At 35.6% G+C, this 23,822-nt stretch overlaps 2 protein-coding genes across 4 annotated transcripts; both read right to left on the reverse strand.

Moving 5' to 3' along the window:
* Positions 1-4,083: 4,083 nt before the first annotated feature.
* On the reverse strand, positions 4,084-19,582 carry LOC306859648 (acetyl-coenzyme A synthetase, cytoplasmic-like). Of its 2 annotated transcripts, XM_079400780.1 has the most exons (19): positions 18,810-19,569; positions 17,465-17,660; positions 15,833-15,924; positions 15,596-15,699; positions 15,265-15,337; positions 14,536-14,611; positions 13,902-14,010; positions 12,899-12,946; positions 10,981-11,118; positions 10,707-10,877; positions 10,424-10,557; positions 8,853-8,985; positions 8,693-8,749; positions 7,668-7,748; positions 7,412-7,520; positions 7,254-7,322; positions 6,740-6,916; positions 4,722-4,796; positions 4,084-4,640 (listed from the first exon to the last, which is right to left on the reverse strand). In XM_079400780.1, the coding sequence occupies exons 1-19, from the start codon at positions 18,934-18,936 to the stop codon at positions 4,513-4,515; spliced, it is 2,097 nt and encodes a 698-aa protein (XP_079256906.1). In that variant the 5' UTR covers positions 18,937-19,569; the 3' UTR covers positions 4,084-4,512. The 2 variants fall into 2 exon arrangements, with proteins under 2 accessions (XP_079256906.1, XP_079256907.1); XM_079400781.1 differs by lacking the exon at positions 12,899-12,946 and having other exon boundaries at positions 18,810-19,582.
* A 926-nt stretch (positions 19,583-20,508) lies between these two features.
* On the reverse strand, positions 20,509-23,412 carry LOC306860100 (small ribosomal subunit protein eS21). 2 transcript variants are annotated; one of them, XM_079401630.1, is made up of 6 exons: positions 23,379-23,412; positions 22,976-23,056; positions 22,664-22,727; positions 21,650-21,721; positions 21,167-21,222; positions 20,509-20,561 (listed from the first exon to the last, which is right to left on the reverse strand). In XM_079401630.1, the coding sequence occupies exons 2-6, from the start codon at positions 23,023-23,025 to the stop codon at positions 20,552-20,554; spliced, it is 252 nt and encodes an 83-aa protein (XP_079257756.1). In that variant the 5' UTR covers positions 23,026-23,056; positions 23,379-23,412; the 3' UTR covers positions 20,509-20,551. The 2 variants fall into 2 exon arrangements, with proteins under 2 accessions (XP_079257756.1, XP_079257757.1); XM_079401631.1 differs by having other exon boundaries at positions 21,157-21,222.
* Between the last annotated feature and the right edge of the window lie 410 nt (positions 23,413-23,822).

Genomic DNA, 23,822 nt, shown 5'->3' on the forward strand with positions numbered 1-23,822 from the left:
TTCCCTCGTGGGGACTGCAGACCGGTCAAAAATGTCAGGTTTTACTATCCAAATGTCCCCACAATGTAACATAAACAAGTACACACCCACCCCAATAGAGAATCTATGGAGGGAGCTGCAACTCCGTGTTGCCCAGCGACAGGCCCAAAACCTGAAAGATCTGGAGAAGACCTGTATGGAGGAGTGGGCCAAAATCCCTGCTGCAGTGTGTGCAAACCTGGTCAAGAACTACAGGAAACGTCTGACCTCTCTAATTGTAAACAAAGGTTCCTGTACCAAATAGTAAGTTCTACTTTTCTATTGTATCAAATACTTATTTCATGCAATAAAATGGAAATTAATTATTCAAATCATACAATGTGATTTTCTGGATTTTGTTTTATATTCTGTCTCTCACAGTTGAGGTGTACCTACGATGAAAATTACAGATCTCTCCATTCTTTGTAAGTGGGAAAACGTGAAAAATCGGCAGTGTATCAAATACATATTTGCCCTATTCTGTGTGTTGAAATGGCTAATAATAAAATGTGACATTCTGTAGTTTTGTGTCATATTCATCTTTTAATCATATTTACAAATGTCTTTACTCCACAGCCAACAGAGCAATTTTGTCTTTACTGTTCCAATACTTATGGAAGGCACTGTATATATATATATATATATATATAGATAGTGCTACAGCTTTTTTTATCCATCAGGAACAGTAGTCTTAAAGCTAAAATCGATGTAAATTCAGTTTCTGTATAACATAAGATTTTTTGTGCCCTCCAAGGCAGCATTTACTTGATCAAAAATACAGTAAAAACAGTAATACTTTGAAATATTATTACAATTTTAAGTGTTTTAATGTAATTTGAAAATCTAATTTATTCTTGTGAATTTTCAGCATCATTACTCCAGTCTTCAGTGTCACATGATTCTTCAGAAATCACTCCAATAGGCTGATTTGCTGCTCAGAAAACATTTCTTATTATTATCAATGTTGAAAACAGTTGTGCTGCTTAATATTTTTGTGGAAATCATGATGCATTTTTTTTTTTTTTTGGTAAAACTGTAAATGTCTTAACTGTCACTTCTGATCAAATTATTGTATCCTTGCTTAAAAAAAGTAATTTTACCCAAAAAAAGGTATAAAAATAAATATCTCTTACTGAGCCAAATTTGATCAAATATATAGGCCTACTATATATAATATACAAATACTATATTATACTACATTTATTTTCCACATTGAATATCAAATTGAATGTTTTTTAATCGCTTTTGACTGTCGATGATGTAACATAAGAGGTTTTTTTTTAATAAAACACCACCAACAACAAAGAAATAGCCTCAGGTCAAACCGGACTGCATGTTAAACTGTTTGACTTCCACCAGCCTCTTGCTGCGGTGCATCCAGTCCACACAAACACGAGACCTGACGCCCTTCAGCCATACAGACACAAAAGACAAGGATGCCGTAGTGCTTTCAGCCATACAGCAAAACCTCCTGGAGAATATAGAGCTATTATCTGACACAGGGCTCGTTGCCTCCCTGAAGTACCACAGAGCAAACATCAATAAGATAAAAGGAAGTAGAAATAAAGAGGTAATAATAAAAGATGGAGAAAATGAAATCTGCTGAAGAGGGCAAAAGTGTAAGTGTGTGTAAAAAAAGTATTATACTGTTGAAATGCACTGAACTGAAGACAGGGCAGATTAACACACAGCCTGGTGTTATGAAAATCAATAACATCAACATGGGGTTCATGAAGACAGTAAGACGAGTTCACCAGCTGCAGACTAATTGTGACCACAAAACCAGTCGCTGGGGTATATCTGTAGCAATAGCCAAAAATACATTGTATGGGTCAAAATTATTGATTTTTCTTTTATACCAAAAATCATTAGGACATTAAGTAAAGATCCTGTTCCATGAAGATATTTAGTAAATTTCCAACCGTAAATATATCAAAACTTAATTTTTGATTGGTAATATGCATTGCTAAGAACTTAATTTATACAAATAAAGGCGATTTTCTCAATATTTAGATTTTTTTGCACCCTCAGATTCCAGATTTCAAATAGTTGTATCTCGGCCAAATATTGTCCTATCATAACAAACCACACATCAATGGAAAGCTTATTTATTCAGTTTTCAGATTACGTATAAATCTCAATTTGGAAAAATTGACCCTTATGACTGGTTTTGTGGTCCAGGGTCACAAATTTTGTATATTAAATATATTCTTGCTGAATATAGAAGAGAAACATTAGCTCAATGCCACTCAGTCTTGTTGTAGCCATGGATTCACCTGTTTGCTCAATTAAATGATTATCATCTCTTGTTTATAACGCATAGGCTATGTGAGGACAGTGTAATGGTAACATTAATCCACTCCCTACCATCAAACACACATATACACAAAGAAAAATGAGTGGACCCTCTGATCCTCAAAATCCCCAGACAGCAAACTGAGCAGTCTGGCATGAATTATTCAATCACTTTCACACGGCTTGAATAACAGATGGTCAGCGGGCTCTTCACCCAGCTAAAGAGCACCAAACATGAACCTATGGGTTAATTAACTGGACGTGTGTACTTCATGCAGAAAAGGGGTTTTGTGTAATGGAAAATGACATTAAACCTGCATTGGATAGAAAGAGAAGACCTTCTCTTCGTCTTCCTGAAGTGAACAGTTTGGAATCAACGCCATCATGTGGAGGTTTATTGACTTTGTGTGTAGCTGGAATCATGGACAAAAAAGATAGAAAAGTATACCTGTAAATCATGATTTACTCAATCTCATGGTGTTTCAAACCCGTATGACTTTCTTTCTCCTGTGGAACAAAAATTAAGATATTAACACAGGTGTCGTAAAAACAGGAATATTCTAAAATATTATTCCAATTTAAAATACAATATTCTGTTTTAATATATTTTAAAGCATACCTTACTAATGTGATTGCAAAATTACAATGTTCAGTTTAGAAATCATAATATGCTGATTTGGTGCTCAAGAAACATATCAATGTTGAAAACGGTTGTGCTGCTTAATATTTTTCTGGAAACCGTGATGCATTTTTTTTTTTTGCCCTTTTTTTCAGTATTCTTTGATAAATCAAAAAACAGCCTTTACTTGACTGTCACTTTTGGTCATTTTATTTTATCTTTGCTAAATAAAAGTATCAATTTCTTTAAATAGCAGCAGATAATGATTATAAGTCATTACGACTTAATTTATTAAACAACTCAACTAAAATAAAAAGTTGAAGGGAAGGACACGTGCAGAAACAAACATGAAAGAGGACAAAACCATTTTAAAATTTCAGCACTTTAATTCACCCAGTTCTGCTTGAAACGTTGCTCTGCTCAAATGATTACACGAAAATGAGTGAAAAGGAAAATAAAGGGTAAAAAACTAAGTTCAAAGGTTCAGTCACTCATCATATAGGCAAGTGAATTCTTACAGGGTTGAGAAAAGCATTGACTGCTAATACTCATCCACATTAAGAGCTATGAAATATCCAAAACTCGAGTTAATGCCAAGCTGGAAGAAACCAATCTGACTATAGGAACAAATACAGTCCAGAGATGCAGAACTGGTGCATGAGAGCACCGTACACTCATATAACGGCTGGAATTTGATCACTTTTCTCCTGAAAAAGCTTCTTGAGAGGATACCTTCACAATATAAAATACAGATTTTAACTTTGAAATTAAGCCACTGAACGGGTCTACGTATCAGGATTACAACGAGACCACCATCATGGTCAGAAATGTCATTTACTCCTATTAAGTACATTTTCAAATGAACATACAGCCTTTATGCAGTCAATCATAGCTCTTTCATAACTTTCCTGAAGAATTATATTGTTAGTTCACACAAACTTTTATCACAAAGTTGCAAACTGTTCCGGGAATAAAATACACATAGTTAAGTTCTAACGTTGGTGACAACAGTATGATACCATGTTATTATTAATGCATGCTTTGGGTTGTATAGAACGTTCTATACAATGTGTAGATTTAAATGTTAACATGAAACTTTCAAACAAAGCAAAAAGATTTTAAACAGTGCTATTACACAGGACACATCAAAATCATGACATATACAGTTTTATTTTCCCATTTTAGTAGTGAAAAAAGAAAAAAAAAACTTGTTTCATGTTGGCACATTGAAAGCAGGACAGTATAGTCATATAAAGATTAATGAACTGACACATGGAGAAAGAGAAGGAAATAATAATCACAATAAAAATAAAATTTTGAAGGGGGGGGGCAATGTATTCTAACATACAATTGTGTCCTGTAAAAATGCAGTTAAAACTCTATGCCAAACCCAAACCTTGGGTTTTCCTAGAGATTTCGGTGAATTGCAGTAGGAGTTATACATCACTAAGCTTTTTTCATGCTGTCTGCCCACCAGCATTATCCTAAACTCCATTAGAGTTCAGACTCATCCTCTTCCCTCCAGAAATGAAGCTGGTATGGGGGCCAGACTGTTGTGTTGTGTTGGATGCCCCTGGTGGTCACACAGCAGTACAGCAGCGGCTCTCAAAAAGTTGTTCAATGACAGAGCTGTCTGCTAATGTAGACACATCACCCAAATCCCGCTCATTACACACGATCTTCCGCAAGACACGACGCATGATCTTACCTAAAAAACAAAGAAAAAAAAAATAGAAGAACACTTGTGCATCATAAACATTAAGGCTTTAATAATAAACAATATTAATACCTGATCTGGTTTTTGGAAGGCTGGGTGCATTCTGAATGTAGTCAGGTGTAGCTATGGCACCAATCTTCTCTCTCACTGTTTGAAAAAAAAGAAAAAAAAAGGGAAGTGAAAAGAAAACCATTACCTGTAGTTCCTGAAAAAAAAAAAACACTTCACATAAACCCATTATAATAAATGCCATATTTACCTGTGCCCTTCAGCAAGTAGGAAATATACAGAAATTGAAAAAAGTTATCAAACACTAAATTTGATTAATCCTTACAGTTAGAAAAGTTATTGATTTCCTCTTTATCTTTTGTTCTTTGATTAACAGACATCACAGCAGCTGGGATATTAGGAAATGTGGCTGCTATTACTTTAAGAGCTGCAGCTGCTGAACGTGACGCGGATCTGACATGCATGCAAGCTCCTCATCACCTCTACCGTTGCTGCGCTCGTTTGACTCGTGCCTGGCGCTGAGGCGAAGTAGAGAGCGTGTCTGTAAAGTCTCCTGTCTGATGTGGTTATAAGGAATGTTCTGCATCTAAATAAACGCAATTCTTGTCCAGAAAAAAAAGCAGCAGTTGTGAGAGGGGTGGCCAACCCTAGCTCTGCCCCTGCATCAATTGCGTTAAATAATTTTTAACGTTGTTAAACTGGAAAAAGGAATTTTGACAGCACATACAGTGCCCTCCATAAGTATTGAACAGTAAAGACAAAATTGCTCTGTTGGCTGTGGAGCCAAAACATTTACAAATATGATTAAAAGATGAATATGAGACAAAACTACAGAATGTCACATTTTATTATTGGGTGATTCAACATATAAATGTTTTACCAGCTAAGAAGTTCAGCACTTTTAGAGTTTCATCCCTCTATCTGATGTGAGCATAAGTATTGTTCCAATACTTATGGAGGGCACTGTATATACACAAACTTTTGTTTATCCTTATTAAAGGGTTACTCCACCCCAAAATACAAATTGCCATTAATCACTTACCCCCATGTCGTTCCAAACCCATAAAAGCTTTGTTCGTCTTCGGAACACAATTTAAGATATTTTGGATGAAAACCGGGATGCTTGTGACAAGAAAATAACACTGTCAAGGCCCAGAAAAGTATGAAAGGCATCGTCAAAATATCCGTTGTTTTTGTTCAAATCAAAGCATAAAGAACATAGAAAACGTATCCGTGTGGTGCGGCTGACACAGAAGAGCATAAGCTGCTTGCATCCAGCGGATATTCTCCAAAATGGAGCTACAGTGATGAGACGAATTGTTGAATAAAGTCGTTATTTTTATTTCCTTTGCGTACAAAAAGTATTCTTGTCACATCATAAAGTTCAGATTGAACCACTGATGGCAGATGGACTATTCTGACGATGCATTTCATACTTTTCTGTGCCTTGACATTGTTAATCGTTTGGCAGTCAATGGGACAGTCACAAGCCTCCCGGTTTTCATCCAAAATATCTTAAATTGTGCTCCAAAGACGAACTAAACTTTTACGGGTTTGGAACGACATGGGGGTAAGTGATTAATGACAAAATTTTCATTTTAGGGTGGAGTAACCCGTTAAAGTTTGACAGTTTAAAATAAGTTTTGTTGTATTGAAAAGAGCAGTTCAAATGCACTACATTTTGCGCAGGCAAAGTTTCTCCAGACAATGCAAAGGCCGTAATGACATCATACTTCCTAGCATCTTTTTTAAAACATAATTCATCCAAATAATAATACATCCAAAAAATTTAAAAATACATAATCTACATCACTTTACAGTAAAGTTTGTGTTTTGTTTTTTAAATCCAGTTAAGAATCCACGCTGATCTTCTATTAGTCTTCATACGATACAAATTCGCAGGGCAGCGTTCACCAAACTTGAACTTTGGAATGCAAAATTTGCATTCCTGTGTCCTGCATTCGTATACGTATGAATAGTCAATGGATCGAAAAGTGTAGTGTGACCGACCTTTTAGATGAGTGACTAAATGATGACAGAATCGTAATTCTTGCATGAAACATTCCTTTCAGCACACACACCTTGCTTTTTAAGCTCCGCCTCCAGCTTTTTGTTGTAGTTGATTCCGTCATTGAGGGTGACAAAACAGTAGAGACTCTCGCCTTTAACAGGGTGTGGCCGCCCCACAACCGCTGCCTCAGCCACAGCTTCATGCTCCACCAGAGCCGACTCCACCTCTGCAGTGCTTAGTAAGTGCCCTGGAAGAAACATATCCATCACCAATATATCAAAGATTTTGCTCTATTACAGGTCATTTAGTTGGTAATTAGGCTATTTCAATGCTTTGTAAATCTCTAGAGTCATATCATTAGAGATAGAAAACCGGCAAGAGACAAATGATTGGAAAGTGTGGCCTGAATTTCATCATTAGCTTGTTTCGAAACTCATTAATCTACATCATTTCAGCATCTGTAGGTCCAGGTCACACATTTTCTCTCTCCACATTGGGGAAATTACAAAACAGGAGAAATGTTGGGATTATGTAATTAAATTAAAGGAACAATAAACAAGCGAATGTCCTTATCCTTTACTCACCAGACACATTCAACATGTCATCTATCCTTCCGGTGATCCAGTAGTACCCGTCTTTATCTCTACGACAACCTGGATAGACACATAACACCATTAACCATTAACTAGTCTCTCACTTCACAATTAGAGTAAAACTAAATATGAATCACAGCACAAATTACCATCTCCAGTCACGTAGTATCCAGGGAATTTCTTGAAGTAGGTGGTTTCGAATCTTTCCTGGTTCCCGTACACCGTTCTCATCACACCTGGCCAAGGCTGTTTAAACACCTGAGGAAGAGATGTAGATAACATTTCACATGTGGATAAAATGTAACTGATTCATTAGCGTTAACAAGTCTAAAACATGAAAAAAAAAAGGTAATCAAATATTTACCAAAAATATAGAACTTAGTTTATTCTCAAAATTGACTTTACCAGATAGCCCTCGCTTGGTCCTTCAAGTTCCTCCCCGGACTCGTTCAGAATAGCAGGTACAACCCCAAAAAAGGGAAATGTCTACAAAATGTAAAAACATTAAATCCCCATACATAAATTAACTAAAGTAATTCTACTGTACCACACTAAGCTTAATTTAACAATTGTTTTGTAGCAACATAAGAAATTATTTTACATTATCTCTGGTAATGAACATTGTATCATTTGTCTCTTTCAGCAACATGACTAATATATACACTAATAACACTACTGTTCAAAAGTTAGTACGATTTATTTCTTTTAAAAATTACTTTTATTTAGCAAGAATGCACTCAAATGCTAAAAAGTGGCAATGAAGACATTCATAATGTTACAAAATTTCTATTTCAAATAAATTGAAGTTATTTTCGGTTTCCATAAAAATATCAAGCAGCACAGCTATTTTAATACTATTTTTGAGCACCAAATCAGCATATTTGAAGGATTTCTCTGAGGCCCCGTTTACACTAGTGCGTTTTCGTTTTAAAACTTATAATTTTTTGCTACGGTTACACTACTCCGGCGTTTGAGGTCGAAAACAGACTTTTGAAGACGCTGCAGACCCCGTTTTAGTTTGAAAACTCCGGGGTTGCGTTTCAGTGTAAACGGACCAAAACGGAGACTTTTGAAAATGATGGCGTGGCTGTCCACATCATGCTCATTATTGTACCCATAGATATGTATAGGTAGATTTCTCATTCGATCACTCCAAGCATCTAAATAATAGGGAATCTACCTATACATGTCTATGGTTGTACCTGCATGAATGGTCATGTGACATGCGTTTTGTGTAGTGTAAACGGAGATCGTTTCTGAAACGCCAGTGTAAACGGGGATCGTTTTCATTCTAAAACGCCGTTTTAAAGCGAAAATGTAAACGGGGCCTTAGTGAAAGGGGTAACTGAGTATAAGAGACTTCTTTCAAAAACAAAAACATCTTACCAACACCAAACTTATTTATTCATTTATTCATTCATATCACTCACAGCAGAGCCAGGCTTCATAGGAGTAGCAGCCGGCAGAGGGGTCATCACATGCCCACCCTGAGGAAGATGCAAACAAAAGACAAGTGACCTTACAGCAGGCAGTTTCAAAGCAACATTAATGTTACTGCTCTGTTCTGAGTGGTTAGAATACGGTTCATACCGTCTCAGTCTGCCAGAAGGTGTCCACCACCGGACATTTCTTCTCTCCCACCACGCTGTAGTACCACTGCCAGGCTTCTGGGTTAATGGGCTCCCCTACGGTCCCCAAAATCTTCAGTGAGGTCCGCTTATACCTAGTGACAACAAACATGAAAACTGGTCAGAAATTAACACACACCTGAATGTATCAAATTATCTAGATACTTAAGTTTAAATGACTTCAATTAGTCTTAAAGACAAAGAAGTTGATTATGCAGGGGCAAAAAAGCTTGATTACTGTAAAATGTGGAAAAAAGTAATAAAGAATGATCAGATGTATCTGATATTGTATCAAGGTTGTGTACTACTGATTGAAGTCAGAAAGTTGGCACATCCTGGCACCAGTTGTATGCAAAAGCACACAATGCACAATGAATGGACTTATAAACACTGCTCTGTTTGCAGACTTTGCTCTGTATTGTTTGCTTACAATCACATAATACATGGGACGAGTACTATCAGGTGTTACTATACAGTATCTTTATAGTAGTTATGATCCTTATCATCAAGTCTTATCAAATGGGAGAAAGTGTTCTAGATGCATAACAGATTACCAGGCAATAACAAATATACATTCATAATACTTTCAATACTCATTCCTACACATTATACTTTATACTGTAAACACGATACTGTATATCCTATGTATACACAGTGTGAATACACTTTGACCAATGAATTTTAACACCGTTTCAATTATTCTTGATTATTGGATAAGGAAAAACAAACAAAAAAAACACTAATGAAATGAAATTAATTAATTAAAAACGTAATTTAAAAAATAAAAATCAACTAATTCTATTACAAAATATTTTGATAGCTTTATATAACAGTGGAAAAGTACACTAACACTACCATTAACAACAAAAGTTTGGTGTTGGTAAGATCTTATGTTTTTGAAAGATGCTTTTATATCGTCTCATGCTCACAAAGGCTGCATTCATTTCATTAAAAATATAGTAAAAACAGCTCAATATTATTTAAGATAAAAATAACTTTTCTTTTAATATATTTTAATATGTAATTTATTCCTGTAATGGCAAAGCTGTATTTTCTGTATCATTACCCCGGTCTTCAGAGTCACATGATCCTTCAGAAATCATTCTAATACACTGATTTCCTGCTCAAAAACTTTTCAAAAAATGTTGAAAAGTTGTCGTTTAATATTTTTGTGGAAACTGTAATATGATTCAAGTATTCTTTAAAGAATAAAAAAAGAACAGTATTTATTTGTAATAGAACTCTTTTGTAACAGTTTTAAAGTCACTATAGTCACTTTTAATCAAATTAATGCAACCTTGTGAAATAAAAGTTTAATTTCTATTTAAAAAATCCCCTTACTAAACCTACATTTTTGAACAGTACTGTACATTTCCTATATGTATAAGTTTTTCTCCCATGACTTTTTAGACTATTAATTTCCATGACTTTTTCAGAAATCCCAATTTCTGATTTTTTACACATTTTTCATGACTTTGGAAAGCCTCTCTAGTGTACTAAATCTAGGACAGACACAAAAGACACCAAACTTACTTCTGAACAGGCTCACTGCCATACTTCATCAAGAGCCGGATGGCAGTGGGTGCTGTGTAGAACTTGGAGATGTGATATTTATCAACAATCTCCCACATTCGGCTCACATCCGGGTATGTGGGAAGACCCTCAAACTAAAAATAGAAGATTAAAAATACATATTATACAACAATAAATGCTTACGCAGATGAGTCAATGTGTTTTAAACACTTAAAGAAAGTGACTGCAGAGGGCAAAATGCAAATTCTGACACAAAAAGTGCTTATCAGGACGTCCCCCTTACCAACACACTAGTCGCACCATTGGCCAACGGCCCATATGTGATGTATGAGTGACCGGTGATCCAACCAATGTCTGCAGTGCACCAGTACACATCATCAGAGTGATAATCAAACACCATCTTAAAGGTGGCCGCAGTGTACAGCATGTAGCCACTCACTGTATGCAATACACCCTAGCGGAGTGGTACAAAAAGAGGGACAAATATATATATGAAATGAATATGAAAAGCAAATATCACACAGTTGAAGAAGGATTGGGTTGTTTGGAGGATCTACCTTAGGTTTCCCAGTAGAGCCGCTGGTGTAGAGGATGAAGAGCGGGTCTTCTGAATCACACCAGACAGGCTCACACTCCTCTGAGGCTCCACCAATCAGAGAGTGCCAACACAAATCAATCTCAGGATTCCATGGCACCTGCACCAATCACAGCACAGAGAGCCCTCATAGTTAACTCGTCCCGTATAACTTGTGTTTACTCTTTCTGGTGTCACGTTTCAGAGAACAATACAAAATTTAAGGATCCTGATGTCATCAAATCAGTCTGAGAAGGTCATAAATTGTAAATGATGCTGGACTGAACAGAACAAATGCCGCTTTCAAGTCAAGGGAAGTCTAGTTACTTCCTCATTTACAAACACATTTTATACAGAGCAAACTCTACCAACAGAAATTATGTTGGTGTTACACAACCAGATCAGTGCTATTTCCCTATTATAGGTTTTTTTTTTATGTTTGAAATTAGATTTTATTTTTACACATTTAGTTTTTTACTTTAAGTTTTGGTCATTTTGTTATGTGCTTTTGTCATTTTCTATTTTCTGTTTAGGTATATGTTCAGTTTTCATTTTAAATCAAGACAACATTTCTAATTTTCGTTTAAGGTTTTTTAGTTTTCATATCTAATATTCATATTTAGTTGCAGCCTTATTATATTTAACGGAAATAATTTAGAAGTTTTAGTTAACAATAAGACTGCTTAATCACACAGTAAAAAAAAAAAAAAAAAAATCCAATGAGCATTCTGTTTGTTTTTATAGGGGAAAAGTCATTGAGATGATAAAAATGCTTTCATCTTGTAAATACACTCATTCCAGAATGACTTGAAAGCAGGAAAAGGATGAAATTGTAAAGGGGCTTAAATGCAAATAATGCATGTAACATTATTTAGAGGCTCATGTTTGTATTTATTTCAGTCAGACTTATTTGATTCATTCAGTTCAATCAAACCAAAGTAAATGGAGTGCAGAAGCCCATCTACTTTACTCAAAGGTGTTCTCAAAACTGAAAGAGAAAGCATCTGAAAAGATCAGGTTGAGTTAATAACACAAAAACACTAACGAACAAACAAAAAGAGACATGGATGTAACAGACAACTCTACAAATCTAGTTTTTCATGCAGTTTAGAGACTGAGGGAACACTACATGAGCAGTGCACTTGAGTTCATTTATGCTCATAGGACAGAGCTAGTGTTTGACTATACAGAGAGAACCATCAAATCCATTAGACAGTCTGAGCGGAAAACGTTTCAGCACATACAACTGCTAACACAAGAGAGAGCTATTCGTCTCTAGTCACTATAACTATATAAAAAGCTTTCCAGATACATTTGTGATGAAATCGTGCACTAGTGGACCATTAAAGTTTATGTGAGGAGATCGTTTAGAACACAGACACAAGGACACACCAGTCATTTACCAGAAATGTGACTCTCAGTACTTTTACTAGGCACAGTAAAAGTTTTCAGTGCCAGCTTATGGATCAGAATTGGCGATCAAATCAAATGGAAACACTTCATAACCATCATTCACACACGTTACAATACTGAACAGCAATTGATATCTTATATCTATGATATATATATATTTTTGAATGCAATGAAGAATTATTTAACATTTTCAATGCATTAAGACAATAATGGCTCTGAAAGCAAAGCAAAAATATGCCTTTAAATTATGGACTAATAACTTACTGTTGAACGCCAAGTCTGATTGTGTAAATGGTGTAAACTGCATTTGCAAAAGCAAACACACAGAGACACACACACACACAGTGTTCTGTGAGAATGTGAGGATAGTAATAAAAGTCTCGAGCCATCCAAAGAGCAAGAGAGCCGCCCATGAGCACACAAACCAGTGTTAAAAGAAAGGAGGGGTTTAAACAAAACAAGTTATGCACAAACGAGACATGAAATACCTGTGTGGCGGGACGAACCTTCCTTACTCTTTCTTTCTGTTTCTCCTGCTAAAGGGGGTTAATGGAGAGATTACTTACACCGAAAGAGGAAAAGGACACACAGACATGTAACAACATTGAAGGAGGAAATTAAATGCCGAAGATATTTTACATAAAATCCAACTGGTATTATTAGAAATACGGTTTTAAAACAGGTCATCGTGCATTGATGAATGTCACACATATTACATTCAACTGTTGCAAAGGTCTTCAGCACAACAGCTTAAGAAATCCTGCCAGGCCTTTATGGATTTACAACAGTGACGAAACTTAAATAAGCAAGAGATATCAGTAACACTCAGGACAACGCAAGACTCAAAACTCCACAGGAGATGTACAGGACAGGAGTTAACATTTGAGAAATGAGAACAAAGGGATACTGCAGTACTTTTTCATCTGAATCTATTTCCCATTTACCTAGACAGCTCTCCATTGATTCAGGTATTATAAGCATGTGGGTGTAAAAACAACTCAGAAACAGTTTAAACTCAAATCAAACCTCAGGACAGTGTCAAAGCCATGGCCTTGTGGTTTGCACATGTGCTCATGAGGGAAACCTGAAAATGTATATTAAGCAGCGCAGCGGTTTTCAGCTCTGATAATACTAATTAGAAATGTTTATTGAGCAGTAAATCAGCATATTAGAATGATTTCTGAAGAATCATGTGACACTGAAGACTGGAGTAGTGATGCTAAAAAAATCTGCTTTTCTGTCACAGGAATAAATTACATTTTACAATATATTAAAATAGAAAAGTTATTTTAAATTGTAAAAATATTTCACAATATTAATGTTTTACTGTACTTTTGATCAAATAAATGCAGCCTTGGTGAGCTTAAGGACTTACAAAAACACCTGTAGCAATGTGGAGATATCCAAATGAGCAAGAAACAAATTAAGATGAAAACACTGAAAGTGTGAAGGCTGTTAGCTATACAGCTGTGGTGCAGAGGTTCATCTCACCTGCAGATCAGGGCAGGCGCGTTTCGCTGGGGGCGACAGAGATCCAGACAAAGCCTCATCTTCTTTTGTGAGGTGTTTTAGCATTATACATTTCTCCACTGTGAAAGACCTGACACAGTAAAAGACAAGAAAGAATTAAGTGAACTCTGTTGAGCACATACATGGCTACAGTGGCCACTTAATTAGGTGTCCCCTATTTCATGAGCAGCAAATCAGAATGACTTCTGAAGGATCATGTGACACTTAAGACTGGAGAAATGATGCTGACAATTCAGGTTTGCACCACAGGAATCTATTTTAAAAATGAAAATTGAAATCCAAAATAACCTATATGTGTAATAACACAGTAAATGGCATTTTCCAAACACTGTCCAGTCCAGTATTTCTTCCTCTAAATAGTTTCTTAACGAATCATTCAGGGACCAAAGTTATTAAGTGGAGTTGAATCAGAACTGAATAAGTGAACCAAATTGGGAACAAGCATAATTTTTCCAGTCTTCTATCATGGTCCTTTACTTCTGCTCTTCCACGTTTAATAAACTGAGCCTAATGAAGTGGCCACTGTGAGTACGTTTACATATGAGAAGCACTGCACAACAATTTATTTTTACTAGTTAACTAGTGGTTATCATACTTGTCCCTGCATTTCTGTAGTGCCTCGTCAGCTATAAGCTTCAGATTGATCAGTTTATCACCGCGGTAAAAGCCATCTGGGAAAGACAGAGAGAGAAACACACACTAAAACAACTTTTATTAACTTTTCATTTACCTAAAATCTAATATTCACAGATAATCCTGGGAAGACAAAGACAGTAAACTTATTAGGTGATAACAGATGTTGGACTTATCATGGCACAGATGTGTATTTTATGGTTATAGTTCACTCTCAATCCTCTAATAAGCTCATGAACGGTGTCAACCATCTTAAAGACTTCAGCTCTACCTACAAGTCTAATATCAGACTAATCATTTCAGAGGAACATCTCTTTTACAATTACAATCAGACAATGCAAATATCCTGATATTTGGCAACAAGATGAATCAATATATTAACCATGTGAAGAGCCCATGAACCTAATGCATTAGTTTATCTTCCAGTCTTTAAAAACAACTTATGGAGTCAATTTTATTCCCCTTTCTAAACTTGCCAAAATCTCGCCATTTAGTTCCCTGTCAATACTTAAAAATCGCAGCTGGAGGTTAAACAGCTTTTGATGGTAATACGATTAACACCATCTTTAAATCCCCAGACTTGTGAACAATGTGAAATGCTGCGCTCTTCTGCAAAGAAAGTAAACGGAAATGCGGCTGATTAGCTGGTTTAAGATTACTCACTTTGAGTTTTTTGGCATGCTTTCCTTACCTGCCGTTATAAGAATACAGCATTGAGAGTCCATGATCCTTTCACACAATGACTCAGCAGAGAAACCGGCAAACTGGGTTGTGAATACAAAACTTAGAGTAAATACAATGTAGCAACAACATATTGTGACATTTCTCTTATGTATTAAATTTCTGACACAGCGCCAACTCTTCTGCAAACTGTTGAATGAAAAAGTCTGATAGAGATCACAACCTGCAAAACACATATGGGTACTTTGTTTTTACATGTTTTATAAAAAGCTGGTTGGTCAACACAGCTAAGATCCAAGAGAAGACAAATGAAATAATTTGCAAATGACAAAAGGACTGACCACTATAGAGTGGACCGCTCCAATCCGAGCGCAGGCCAGCATGGCCACCACCAGCTCCACCACCATGGGCATGTAAATAGATACACGGTCACCTTTCTTCACGCCTGCATAACCAGAGAAAGAAAAAGAGAAAGGGCCTGACATTGGACATTGCCTTAATACACAAGATCAATGTCAAATCTTAAACCTGCTGCTGGTCACTATTATACCAACAGGTCAACAACATTTGTGTTTTACCTTGCGACTTAAGTACATTGGCAAACTTGCAGACTTGCTGAAGCAGTTCTCGGTATGTCACTGTCTTTTCATCTCCAGGTTCATTGCCCTCCCTGTACAAAACAATGCTCAGAAACATTACTCTCATAAGTGACAGTAATTGTTCAAAGTTTCCACAAAAATATCACGCAGCAAATTGTTTTCCGAAACTGTTTATTGAGCAGCAAATTAACAAATCAGAATGGTTTCTGAAGGATCATGTGACACTGAAGACTGGAGTACGATGCTGAAAATTCAGCTTTGCATCACAGGAATAAATTATATTTTAAAATATATAAATACAGAGAACAGTTATTTTAAATTGTAATAATATTTCACATTATTACATTTTTTTTCTGTGTTTTTGACCAAATAAATGCAGCCTTGATGAGCGTAACGGACTTGTTTCAAACATATTTCCTAACATAGTTCATTGATTACCAGTCAGGTATATATTGACACTTGTGTTCAACAGCAAAGTTTGAATATCAGACACTGAGCAGGGGCCTGTTTCATAAAACAAGTTTACCAAATAAGCCAGGTTTATTTCAGTTAGTCTGACTTATTGTCAGTTGACTAACTGAAATAAGCCTGGCTTATTTGGTAAACTTGTTTTATGAAACAGGCCCCAGGCTGACAAAACATGTTTGTGCATCTCCTAGATTCAAATTTACATTTTAATGCTCAATATTTGTTTCTGATACGTTTCAATTACTGTAAGCCTCTGCTAACACTTATTTTGGAGTGAGAAGTGCCCTTAAATGTCCCCTACATGTTAATAAGTAACTCTTATTTTGACTTTGTATGTCTGCTGACAATCTTAAAATAGAACCGCGTTCTGACACAGAAAGGAAAAGTCCGGCAAACATCAACAACTGCAGGAGAGATCCACACTTGAGCATTTCAAACTGAATTCTGAAATGATTTGAACTTGTGTCGTAACAAGAAACGATTGAAAATTTCACAATTGCTAAACTGGCATTGCGAAAGCAGAGAACTAGCAACTGCCCCAGACAACATTTGTTGCACATAAATTCTTTACAGGCTATTTTCGTAGATCTGAATGAACAATGACTGCCAAAAAAGTCCTCATGAACTGCATGGACAGCGTCCAGCACAGATATGCACATGAAGAAATGAACACTATGAAGACGCAATACTGCAGATGCACCTTATTCAGGGTGGAGCGCTATTGTTTTGCTCCGGCTTACCCTGTCTGTCAACATTTGCCATGTTAATGTATTAATAGCTAAGGCCCAGTAATATTATATTGACTCCACTAATCTGGAAGGGATCTAAACCATGTAGATATGTGGCCAGATATCCAGGTCTCAATCTGAATGCAACTGTGGTTTAACCTTGTGCTTATCGAACTGGGCTGATTACTGAAAGATTGTAGATTGAAATCCTGAAAGGATCATAAACCAATGTTGATTCAGAGGTATTACATGTACTGTACTGTATGTTGTTTTGTATAATAACAATGGCTAAAATGACAGTTAAAAGTAGACGCACAGAAATTCAAAACACTAACACCACTCCCAAAACAATGTCAAAAGCACAACTTTTGGGTCAAACTGAAACATTTAAAGCACATGCTTTACAGATACTAACCAGTAAAAAGCCACTTTGTCACCCAGTTTCCTCTCATGGACGTTGCGGTCCAAAACATTATAGCAGATGTTGGTTGTGGCACCTTCCATGCACTTCACGAAAATTTCACCCTTGGTTACGTCGAAATTGTAGTCCAGAAACTTCCCGGTGTATTTTGTCTTCCAGAAAAAATCTTTGGCGACATCTCCCCAGAACTCTGGACACAACAGGACGAACACACCAGCGCATTAATGCACAGCTGAGATTCAGAGCCAAACCAGAAACAAATCTCCCAGCTGTCAATGGCACTAGTATAAACTTAAAAAATTTATAAATCTATTAGTATAAATTAAAAACAATTAATAAAAATAAATGAAAATGTGTTGTTGTCTTTTCTAGGAAGTGCACTGGGGCCAAGTAAGGATTTTTAATAAATAAATAAATAAATAAATAAATAAATAAATAAATAAATAAATAAAAACAAAAAAATAATTGTCTCATGTATTTAAAAAACAACAACAATAATAATACATTGTTAATATATTTATAAAAATAAAAACACTATTAAAATATTGTATTTGTATTACGGGGTAATGTTTTTAAGCATATCATAAGAGCCTGTGGTGCTTTTTTCTAGGAAGCGCATGCAGGCAAAATATGAATGTTTATTTTGTAAAATGTATTTTAATGATAAAACAACTATTAACATGTCATTATTAAAAACAATGTATATTTTATTTCAATTGTACTAGTATAAACAGAGGTTGATGCTTTATTAAAGCATATCTACAAGGGAATGTGTTTTTAATTTTAAGTATTTAAAATTAGTGCTAAATAAAAGTTTGTTTACATTATATATGTGTGTATGTATGTGTGTGTGTATATATATATATATATAAATATATATACACACACACACAGTAAATATTTTGAAAATATTTACGTTTATACATTTATATGTTCATATTCTTATATTACATATAAATATATTTAATTTATAAACATAACATTGTTCTTAAATACATACAAGCGTTTGTATTTATATACAGAAAGATACACAGTATACACAAATATATTATGCAAACAAAAACTTTTGGGGATGTTTTTAATCGTTTGACAGAACTAAAAAAATAAAACAACTTTTAATAATATTGCTGATAAAAATAATAATACGAACAACTAAAAGTTGCTAGTTAGATCATACAATAACAGATGAAATGCTGCGATTACATCCAAATAATAAACAACTTAAAAAACAGCAACTGCTGTCTATCAAGTGCACAATGCTTAGAGATACAGCCGAGTGATGCTTTTTCTCACTAAATAACAGCTTTAACCTGTTAATGATCTGCTCAATGAAACTCACCCTCAGGAGACTCGATAGATTTGATGTAGAGCTCCTTGTACTTCTCAAAGCTGGGGATGTGCGCTCCTTTCTTCAAGTCTCCTGAAGCATGCAACACATCTTCACCTGGTGCCTTGTCAGGAATCATCTTAATAACCGATTCAATGCACGCAACTAATACAACTTCACTTAGAAAAACACGAGCGATCACTGGCCTAACGTGTGTAAGTCACTTCCGTGTGGGAGAGCTTCACTCCATACAGGCGCTGTGTGCATTTGAGTCTGAAATGATGAACAAAAGAAAAGTTCAATCTGGATTTCAGTATAGACGCTGCTATTGGGTTTTAACGAAGCGGCGACGATCCGGATTCAGGAGCGGTCTGAGACCCGTTTAAAAACCGGACTTGCAATTATTATTATCATTACAACATTTGACTTAAATGTTGCTCCGGCGATTGTAGACGAAATAAAATAAGTTTGGATTTAGAAGAAGTTCTACATATATTAAAAAAATCAAGATGCAATTGAGAGCTGTCAAACAGACTAGTCTCCTCCAGCTTGAGGTTATCTTGTTTGAGGTCGATTAAAGCTGGAAATCATTTCCGGCATTAGAGAAGAAATGCAGCCTTTATCTGAATCATACATGCAGTCAAAATAGCCGTGCATGTAGCATGAGAGTCATTCTTCCACGCGTGGATTTCAAATCCTCAATGTGTCTGCAGGAGGACAGCCATTGAAGCGGAGAAATAATGTACATGGCTAGAATCACAATTCACGCGAATACTTAGATGGGCGGGGCTTAATGTACCGGATGTTGTTTCTAATTGGTCCGACGTGATGGAGCTATCCTAATTTAACTATTTATGGCGTACTTTTTTTTTTTTTTTTAAGCAAAATTATACATTATAACAAACAATTTAAAAACTAAAATATAAAATGGGGTATATAAATAAGTGCCTTTTTTTTTTTTTTTACAAATTACATGCAGATTTATTACTTTTAAACGATAACTCTTATTATTAATGGTAATCAAATTGCAATTTCCAACTAAACTTTCAAGTATGCCAAATGAGAAACTATATAAATAATAGAGCGTAACGTTACGCTCATCTATATCATAGATGACTTGAACGCAGCACTATGCCGTTTTCAGCGTTCTGGGCCACCAAACGCCCTCCAGAGGACCCTTTCAATCATTGAGGCACGACAGCAGCGCGAGTCAGGCGGAGCATGTCTGAGCTCACCGTGACCTCTACCGGGCGGAGGGCCATCCTTATTATCAATGACAATTATAATAGCAAATATTTTTTTTAAACTAAAATAGATGGGCAAAACAGAAAAAAAAATCACACACAGTAACCGTTATTTAATTATTAAACATGTTCCTATAAAAGACACTGTGGAACTGATGGTTAATATTAACTGAGTAGCTCATTTTAGCGCCCCCATCTGGCTATTATCTCTATTGCAGTTAAAACTTGTTCAGTGAAGCACATCAATCATTTGCCTCTTATGACAATGAATCTTAGGAAACCGTATCCTGTCCAAACAAAATACAGAACAAATACTCTCCTAACATCACAGCTTGTTCTCTTTTCCTATAATAGTTAGTTAAATTAATCCAATCTTATAATAATTGAAAATTGATAATTTCACATCTCATCATTTTAATTATAATTCTCATGGACTCACACCATTAGAAAAAACACAAACACAGGTGTCCAATTTTATTCATTTTTTATTTTACAAAAGAAACTTCCTTTTTAGGTGTTCCTGTAAACAGAAAACACAATCATTAGAAGCATAATCAACATTCAACAGTCTTATTTAAACAGTTCAGCATCTTACAATTATACCACAAATTTTATAAACAAGTGTAGACATTGTGATTATGAGAGCTATTAAAATTAAGAAGTGTTTTGCAGGATATATTTGTGCTGTAATGGTCTTTGCATACAATTTTGGCTTTCACTTCTACAGTGGCTCCAATTTGTCAAAACACCTCTGAAAATGCTTGCTACGGATGTGGAAAATGCAGAAAATCTAACCCTATCCAAATGTTTTTAATGACAGACGAAAGTTTCGGAGGCAGTGTATGTGTAAACGTGATTGACAACATGAGGTCGTATTTATTTTTTAATGTGCAAAAATTTCGGACTCAATGTGCAATGACCTTAACTCTTAAAAGTGCTCACTGATACTAGTTAAAGAACAAAGAAATCCGTTGCTGAACGGGAAAATCTTAAGCTTACAGCAAATTTAAAGCATCTTTTTGCATAACCACAAACTTAACACTAGTGGTTTCAGAAAGCATTTAAAATCTGCCAGAATAATAATGAAGATGATGAAAAACCAGCAGTTTACTGACATGGGCTTACTTTGCCACAATGCTGTCGTTCTTCGCGAGCCTCAGGATGGAGTCATCAGCTTCACCCTGCAGAAGACAAAGAAAATGTCTTCAGACCACACCAGATGTAACTGAATCTGTGCTTTCACATTTATATGAACACATTCAAAATTTTAATACGCAACATATATGGATGCAGAAGAACAGTTCACACAAAAATGAGCTTGTTTTTGTCCAAACGACTCCAATATCTTGAAAGACGTATCACAAACATGCAGCTTTACACTTCACATGATGTGAACTGATGGACATGTATGGATTGTTTTTATCAGCCGTTTGGACTCTCATTCTGACGGGACCCATTCAATTCAGAGGATTAATTGAGTAGCAAGTGATATAATTCTAATTATCTCCAAATCTGTTCCGATTAAACAAATACATCTACATCTTAGATGGCCCGAGGCTAAACTTTCATTTTTGGATGAACTACTCCTTTAAGCGTGTTTGAACGTACCATTCTACGGATAGCACCGCAGATGGCATAGGTCTTGAACTGGCCATTGAACCTGCCTGTAGCCTTATCCACCTGTAAAAACCATAAAAGGTAGCTCATTAAAAACCACAACTCTTGAGGTTTTGTTGATAGACTAATATACCAATTGGCATTTAACAGTGGCCATTTTGGCTTGTGTTACTTACAATATATACCAAGAGTTGTATCAATTTTAGCAAAATAAGTAATTATATTTACAAACATTTTATTTGCTTTAATTAAACTGCACTTAATATATGCAAGAAATGCAATTAAAAGGGTTACTCCAACCCAAAATGAAAATAGTCATTAATCACTTACCCCATGTCGTTCCAAATACTTAAAAGCTTTGTTCGTCTTCGGAACACAATTTAAGATATTTTTGATGCATTCAACAGTTCGTCTCCTCTTTAACAGCGTAGCGCCATTTTGGAGAATATCCGCTGGACGCAAACTGCATACGCTCTTCTGTGTCAGCCGCACCACACGGATACGCTGTTTTTTTTTCAAATCAAAGCGTAAATATATGTAGAAGAGTTTATATGTAGTTAGCTTATAATGTGTATATTGAATATATGTAGTTTGCGTCCAGCGGATATTCTCCAAAATGGCGCTACGCTGTTAAAGGAGACGAACTGTTGAATAAAGTCATTATTTTAGTTTTCTTTGCATACAATAAAGTATTCTCTTAGCTTAGTAAAATTACGGTTGAACCCTTGATGTCTCATGGATTATTTTACCAATGTCCTTGCTACCTTTCTGGAGCTTGATCGTGTTTATTACATTGCTGTCTATGGGAGGGTCAGAGAGCTGTCAGAATGCATCAAAAATATCTTAAATTGTGTTCCGAAGACGAACAAAGCTTTTAAGTATTTGGAACGACATGGGGTTTATGATTAATGACCATTTTCATTTTGGGGTGGAGTAACCCTGTAATAACGTGTAGATGCACATACACACAAGACTAGTTGTGTAATGGTCAAAACAGTGTCAAACCTCAGCAATGTTGATCTGGATGGAGGCGTGATCCTTGGCACCAATAATTCTGTTGCTAGCAGAGCTAGAAACAACAACAACAACAACAAAAAAGTTCAATATTCTCAAGTTGTATAAACACATGTGCTCACAAAATATTTCACCAGTATCGTAACTTTAAATGTGCATAGATAAAAACGAACAGAGGCAGCTAACGTTACTGCTGTGCGTACAGTTCACATTATTTTTTAAACAAACACAGATGTGTAATCAAGTATTTAACGAGGAAATCTACTAAAAAACCCGTTTCTGTTCCATTAGATGTAAACTCACCATTTACGGGGGACGTACAGGTCCACGAATTCACCAGCGTCGTTCTGCATCTCGACTTTATTTGATGACTGTCAGCTCAGTCTGCAGCAAACAATCAAATCAGTGAATATCCAACCAGAAATAAGCTTTATTAACACAAAAACAGCTTTCTTCACAAGCTGGAGGCGGAGTTGAGTTTTATATTCGAGCGGAGGGCCTGAGAGCGGCTCCCACATGTGTAGCACTCAGCCCTGCTGCCTCATTCACTCACAATTAAACGCGCAGAAAACTCACTATTCGGCGAATATGTGACACACGCTGTGTAAAACAGCTCCGTGCATAAATGATGTAAGAAAAATGTAGTAAACGTTTGCTCAAAACAGTAATAAATGTACTAGTAAACTAGAGCTCATGGTGTACTTACCGATTATCACAAATGGCCGACGCAGGAAGGAAGGAGAAAGGGTCAGGAAGTGACGTAACACAAAATACAAGATAAGAGTGCGAGGACTTTATTTGAACAGAAATGCCAAAATGGGAAACTATGCAAACAAATAACTGTAAATAATTATTGATAAACAATACTGCATATTAAATAGCAAAATTAAATAAATCCGTTTTTATGCTATGGAAACTAGGCTAAATAACATCAAGTGTCCAGTTTATAACTTAACCTGACATATATTATTATTATACATAAATTCGTCAAGTTTAAAATCAGATCAAAGCAAAAACAGCACATTTCGTCATGTTTATCAAATTAAAATACGTATGTATTTTAATGTATTTTAAGTATTTATGTATGTACTGTATGGCGTATTTTGTTAGTGTTTGCGCTTGCTTGGCCATTTGTTATGGAAAAAAATAA

Source organism: Barbus barbus (genome assembly GCF_936440315.1).
Source record: "Barbus barbus genome assembly, chromosome: 40".
In the NCBI taxonomy this organism is placed as follows: domain Eukaryota; kingdom Metazoa; phylum Chordata; class Actinopteri; order Cypriniformes; family Cyprinidae; genus Barbus; species Barbus barbus.